The sequence below is a fragment of the Sinocyclocheilus anshuiensis genome, unplaced genomic scaffold, assembly GCF_001515605.1.
Source record: "Sinocyclocheilus anshuiensis isolate Anshui unplaced genomic scaffold, SAMN03320099.WGS_v1.1 scaffold1024, whole genome shotgun sequence".
NCBI lineage: Eukaryota > Metazoa > Chordata > Actinopteri > Cypriniformes > Cyprinidae > Sinocyclocheilus > Sinocyclocheilus anshuiensis.
The window spans coordinates 1,359,431-1,366,499 of record NW_015552843.1 but is presented as its reverse complement, the minus strand read 5'-3'; the positions used below and the strand labels follow the sequence as shown (position 1 = coordinate 1,366,499).

The window sequence follows — 7,069 nt, the reverse complement described above, 5'->3', positions numbered from 1 at the left end:
GAAACTCATTAAACTTCCTACAGGGAGAGAAAGATTGCATAAAGACTAAAAACGTAAAAATATGACAACTAGCATCTGGTTATGATCGCTATTAAGGTGTTTCTCATGTTATCTAACTGCAAATATAGCATAACTGCCTATTACCTCAAATTAAACATTAACTATAACGCGTTTCATAAAATACAACTACTGGCCAGATTTCCAAGAGGTAAACTAATATGTTAAAATGCCAAAAACTGCTGTAATTTCCTCAACTCTCTGGCGAGTGTGCTTGAGAAGCACTGAAATGAATTGCTATGCCAACACATTTAGAGCATCGCTGCGCTCTCACACTACTTAAATGAAGGAAAATAATTTCTAAATTTGGAAAGTAATTAAAAAAAAAAAATGCTTTTACTCGTTTTATTTTGTTCAATGTTTGAGGAGCTGCAGCATACGTACAGCAGACATATGTTAGAGAAAAAAAAGGAGGAGGATATTAAAAACAAAGTTTATCCGTTTTTACCGAAGCGATTTAAGGTAAGTTGTAAACACCACATTTGCGCTTGTGTGTACATCTGCCGGCGCCGGCATTTTTCAAATTAACAACGGTTGTTTACGGCGACGCAAAGAATTGTGGGTTATCTGTAGCAGCGAAGGATGCACCTCATGCATCCTCCGAATTCCTGTGAAAGAAGGTCGCATTCGATGGTCGCATTCGGAGTGTCCTACTTGCTTTTCTGAAATGAGATGATGACATATGCAGCCTTCGAATGCGACCTCCAGAGGGCGCAGCCTTCTAAATGAGACACAGCTTATGGGAGTGTCGCAACCCTGGTTCTCAACGGCTCTGGTTGCAACAAAGTGGTTGCCAAGCAACAGACAAACGTAAACAAAGGTGTATGTTTGTAGAGTAATCTATAACAGCTTCGAACGTGGCTCAGCCAATCAGAATCAAGGACCGGAACTATCCATTTTATAATATATATTTTATGAAGGTCGCGTTGGCTCCAGGATTCCACTCCTTCACTGTCAAGCTTCAAAATGACCAAAACGTATAATAAAAGTGAGCCACATGATCTCCGTACAATATTTCAAGTCTAAAGTCATCAAATAGCCTACATAGTTTATCCCCTACATTCTTGACATTCACGGCCATCCTGTCTTTGGCAAGTTCATAAGAGCAGTTCATTCTAATCAATTAATCATCTGATTCAATGATTCCTTCACACTATGATGCTTTTACATCCATTTTGAAGCTTGAAAGCTTCTGTTTCCAGATTTGATTTGACATGAGGGTGTGTAAAATCGGTTTTGAGTTAACTATATGGGCGAACAGTTTTGGGTGAACTATAAAAAGACAGTCATAAGAAAGACGGGATCTCAGCCAATTAACATACTAATCTGATGCTAATTGTCTTTTGAAATAGAAGAGCTTTTGTCAGTTAATTTAAGATTAAATAACTAGTCATGTTGAATTTCCTCACAGGCCCGATATTTCACACAATACAGGGGTTGGACAAAATAATGTGAACACCCATTATTATGGGGTTAATCTAATTTGTGTAGACTACAGTGGGGAAAAAAACTGAGATTGTCTTATTTATAAACTGGCAGATATTTTTATAGATTCATACAACTGAAGACTATTCAAAAGTTGTATGAATCTATTCTAAGAAGGTTGGATGCTGTTTTAAGACCTACATGGTCAAATTATTTTGTCCAACCCCTACATATTCTGCCTATATATTATATATAGAAAGAGAGATTCCCGTATATCAGCAAACTGAATTATTACCACAACTGAATGTACAATATGTATATGTAACAAAATGCATTTGTCTGTATTACTGCATACTTCCCTTACAGAGTTTCTCTCTGTTTCTTCTTATACTAACAGCCAGAACCAAAACCACAGGATCTTTCCCACCAAACAGTAGATGACTGGGAGTTACCTAAGGAGGAGTTCACTCTGGAAGAGGAGCTTGGTAAAGGATACTTTGCTGATGTTTACCGTGGAAAATGGAAAGGCATGGTCAATGTGGCCATCAAGATCCTCAAAAACAACGGTAGGGTTGGTGCATGTAAATAGGAAAGAATCATCTGAAGGCTAAATGAAGGAATGAGTCTGATGGATATTTTAAATAGAATGGGCTACTTTCTCTTTGCCTACTTGTTTTCTGTTCCTGATACTGTGTGAATGTGAGAAATGTTGTGTTTCTTGTTCTGTGACTGTGAGAGCTGGAGGAATGAGAACACAGTCTACTGCCCTCATAACCGATATCCAATAGAGCATGTAGCACACTGAGAACTCTTGAAGAATATATTTAAAACCCTGTTAAGGCTTCGTCTGGCAGCCTATTAGTGAAAAATTCCCCTGAACGAGTACATTTTTGTATTTTGACAGATGTATTAATATATATTCTAGTGCTCCAGCACACTGTACTGATGCTTATCTGATGTGCTCTATTGTGTTTCCTACTCTTCCTCTAGAGTCTCTCGATCACAGGGAGTTCCTGATGGAGACTCAAATACTGAAAAAGCTGAGACACAGACATCTTATCACACTCTTTGCCGTCTGCACAAGCTCCACCCCCTTCTACATCATCACTGAGCTTATGGAAAAAGGCAACCTGCTCAGTTTCCTCCGAGGTCACAACCTCTTTATTATCTGACGTCAGCCCAGTAAATATCAATGTTTTTTTACATCAGCTTTAAATGTTTACTGTAATATGTCAATAAGGGTAATTATATGTGACCTAGTGCATCATTTTGAGCTGTTTTGACCACAAACACTTTTTGAGTTTTATGCACTGAATGAGAAAGTAAAATCTAAAGGCCCAGTCACACCAAAAACAATAACTATAACGATAACCATAATTATAACTATATTAGTGTCCACACCAATGCATGATAATGCTCTGTTTACTGTAAGTGCGCACTGCTATTCCGTGACCTGCTCTGTAAAGTTTAATAGATTCTGACTGGCTGTTAGTGTTTATTATCATATTCATCAGCTTCATCAGCTGAAAAAAAAAAAAACATTTTGAAAGTGCTTCCAACTATATCGTTTTATAGTTGTTATTGTTATAGCTGTTAGCTGGACTTCCCTATTCTCATATAATTTAAATCATCCTTGTTGTGAACAGCCAGTAAGTCTTTGTTTTCTAATGTATCATTGTTTCTACTCCAAACAGTTGTTGAGATATAATCATTTAAATATCATATATCACAAAAACTTGTTTCTGAGATAAGGGCCTCTAAAGATGCCAAACAATTTTCAGAATTATGAGATTTATTCAAACATACATAAAAAATAATCTTATTGAGAAATTAATAAGTTAGGTAAAAAATGTAATGCTTTTAAAATATATTAGTGCACATTTAACAGTATATTTAAAATGTTGGCGATATGCTCTTCTTCAAAGTTATTTTTTCTAGCTATGTATTGGTAATGAGCTAAGGATATGAATGACTTTCCTAAGATAAATGTAGCTTTACGTGACATCTTTTCAAGCTGTTTCATAGATATATTTCGGTAATTATAAAAACAGATTAATTGAGCGACTGCATGAGAGATTTTTTAGTACGTTTTACTGTATATTTCAACATTTCCTCTCTGATGTTCGTTCATGTTTTTCTTTTTTTTTGTACAAAGGAAAAGATGATCGGTTACTTGCGCTCAGCATTTCCATTTGAACTAGCAGCTACAGGGATAATAATCTGTGACGTGACATTTATTATTGGAATTTAATGATCGTTAATAATGATATCCTTAATAAATTAAAAAACTATTTTTTTTTTTTTGCTTAGAATCGCATTAGAAACAAATGACTGCAACTCACATATACACATACAATACCTCTCCTTAGAATGAGTCTTGTTTTTCTGTACAAAAACTAAAGTCTTAAAGCAGACAGACATGATTCCTTCAGTTTTCCCTTCACAGGTGAGGAGGGGCAGAACCTGGAACCGCAGGAACTGACAGAAATGGCAAGTCAGGTGGCTGACGGGATGGCATACCTTGAGGAGCAGAACAGCATCCACAGAGACCTGGCAGCCCGGAATGTTCTAGTGGGACCCAACTACATCTGTAAAGTGGCCGACTTTGGCCTAGCTCGCATCGTCAAGGTGAGGATGACCTTGTAGTTAATCAAAGACGTGTGTAAAATATTCACTCTTAAAAGTTTGATTAAAATAAAATATGTGGGGCATTTGTTTCACAGGACCCATTTTACTCATCTGAAGATAAAACAATTCCATATAAGTGGTGTGCTCCTGAAGCCATCAGCCATGGAAGGTTCTCCAACAAATCTGATGTTTGGTCATTTGGGGTCCTCCTATATGAAATGTTCACCTATGGTGGAGTCCCATATCCAGGTATATACATCATTTATGTATCTTCTTTCTCATGCAGATTTGAGAAAGGTTAAAGTACATCTTTTTTGTGTATATTTTTGCAGCTTTCTCAAATCAAGAGGTGTACAATATGATCACCTCGGGGTACAGAATGCCTTCGCCCCCTAAGTGCCCATCGCACATCTATGACATAATGCTGATGTGTTGGAAAGACTCAGCTCACGAAAGGCCAGATTTCAATGAACTGAGAAGGCTCCTGGAGAACTCCAGTACTGGATACATGGAATGGACCTCTGAGAGCTGCAATGACACATCAGATCCAGCAGAAGGCATCAGTTAACAGTGCCATGCAAAGACAAATGAGTGGGAATGTCCCAAAAATAGTTGTTCATGCATCTAAACACCTTTCCACTCATTTTCACCCCTTTTTACAGTATTCACACACTTTCACTTTTTTTTGTGTGCTTATTTTCTAATTTAATTTGTGAATTATTCACATTTAATGTAATCGAGCATTCCTCAAATCTACTTGGATAATACTAGTTGATACTGAAGATTATTTTTTGACTACCTTTTTTTCCCACCCCGATTTGGAGACGGATAAGTTTCCGAATTGATCACATGGACTTAAAAATAAAACCAGTTTTATGTTCATTATTAACAGGTTTTACCTTCGTACTACATAATAACTTCCCTTCACCAGATCTGCACTGTGAATTTTAAATTAATGGTATGTATATAATATAAATTCATTTTTGCATCAGAAATTTCAATAAATGATCTGTTTTTCAGTAGGGACTGGAAGGGACTTAGTGAGCTTTGAAAGTTACAGTGTTTTTATAGTTCAATGAAATGAAGGATTTCTCATAATATGACCCATTTAAATCTCTCTACTGCAAACAAGCTCTTAAACGTGAGCGAGAGAGTACACAACATCCGGAACAGAACGAGTTTGGCCAGTTCCTGTGGACGCAGGTCATTTCACAATCTCTAAAAACTTTCCACTGCAGTTTTCAGTTGGCACAGTGCAGTCGGTTCACAAGTAGATGCTAACCGACCCTCCAAATAATTTAAAACCACAGAAATATATTAGTCATTACACCAGACAGAATGTGCATTTCATGAAAAAAAAGTGATTAATTGATTGTGTGACATTCATGGATTAGATATGACTTTGGACTATTTATACTTTTCGTACAAACACACGTACTACAGATGCAACACACCCTGCTGATTGTTGCTACTGCTGAGACATTCAAACTCAGTAACAAGAGTGTTGCCACAAAGGGTTCATGTTGTGGGTGCATGGCGGGCAGAAATAGAATTGAGAACACTTGCCTGGCCAGACTAATCGGAAAACTGACAGGATGTTCAGGAAGGTGACATCTGCGTGATGATTGACATCTCTGGAGAATTTTGAACACCTCTTGTGCTCTGCATTCAGACACCCAATCATTCAGACTTCAGCAGCGGGGCTACAAATCAGAAAAGAGTTAAAGAGGGTTATAACGAAGGCCTTGTATACATTCATGCTGTCTGTTTTCTTTTAAATAATTGATCTGCTTTTCAGTTTTCATCTCAGCTTTAAGTGTTTGTTGAAATACCATTACAGCCCTGTTTCACAAAGCAGTATCACACGGGCTGTTTGGTTACCTGTCACTCCCTGTCGAACTTACATTAAGCCCAAGAGACATATTTCTTCAAACAAGTGGTGTGTGTTGTGCTATTTATTTTACTTTGCTTCATAAATCTGTTTTACAGAATACTGTTAAGTAGGTTTGTAGTACGTTTTACCATGTTTCTGGATACAAAATAGGTGAAAAACATGCCCATACACAAATACCACTTGATATAAATGATTAGCTAATAAGTGAACTGAAATTCACCTTGTATTGTTTTATTATCTTGAGCAAGATACACAATATTTTACTAGATTTTACTAGATTCGTTCTATGTTTAGAGGTTCTTGGGACTGGGTCAGTCTTACTAGTACTAGTATACCTAATCATTCAAAGGCTGTTTAAAGGGGTCATATGATGTTGCTAAAAAAACATTATTTTGTGTATTTGGTGTAATGAAATGTGTTTATGTGGTTTAAGGTTCAAAAAACACATCATTTTCCACATACTGTACATTATTGTTTCTCCTCTATGCCCCGCCTTTCTGAAACACGTCGATTTTTACAAAACTCATCGGTCTGAAAAGCAAGGTGTGCTGTGATTGGCCAGCTATCCAGTGTCTTGTGATTGGCCGAATACCTCAAGCGTGTGACGGAAATGTTACGCCCCTACCATATTGTGATGATGCCCTGTCAAGCCAGAGCAATGATTCAAAAACATGAAAACCCATTATAAACGAGGCATTCGTTGCATCCAGTGGGGACATAATTATGGATTATAATGACTTATACTGTCTTTTTACGTGTTGCGTTGCATCGCGCCGCGTAAACATAAAACCATGTCTGCATTTGTGATCGGAGAAATGACAAACAACAAGCCCTACTCTACACTGCCCAAAAAACTCGCTTTAAATATAAAAAATATAAAATATAAAAACTCTTTAAATATAAAAAACGTACTTACAATCTGTGAGTCAGAACAGCCGGCATTGTACGTTACTCTCCCATGATCAGTAAACAGTCCTCCATAAAATGTGCTGCACACATCTGAATATTTGGGTTGAACTGTTCTTGAACAGTGTTGTAAATACAACTTAACCACTGATTTCTAGT

General features: G+C 37.0%; 1 protein-coding gene across 1 annotated transcript in view; it reads left to right on the top strand.

Moving 5' to 3' along the window:
• Positions 1 to 5,098, top strand: part of ptk6a (PTK6 protein tyrosine kinase 6a) — a 10,936-nt gene extending 5,838 nt beyond the window's left edge. Inside the window, exons 4-8 of the mRNA XM_016459800.1 lie at positions 1,880 to 2,048; positions 2,473 to 2,631; positions 3,929 to 4,110; positions 4,206 to 4,359; positions 4,443 to 5,098. Coding sequence (XP_016315286.1) covers positions 1,880 to 2,048; positions 2,473 to 2,631; positions 3,929 to 4,110; positions 4,206 to 4,359; positions 4,443 to 4,678 — 900 coding nt within the window. The 3' untranslated portion in view covers positions 4,679 to 5,098. The remainder of the gene's footprint in view (positions 1 to 1,879; positions 2,049 to 2,472; positions 2,632 to 3,928; positions 4,111 to 4,205; positions 4,360 to 4,442) is intronic.
• The last annotated feature ends 1,971 nt before the right edge of the window (positions 5,099 to 7,069 follow it).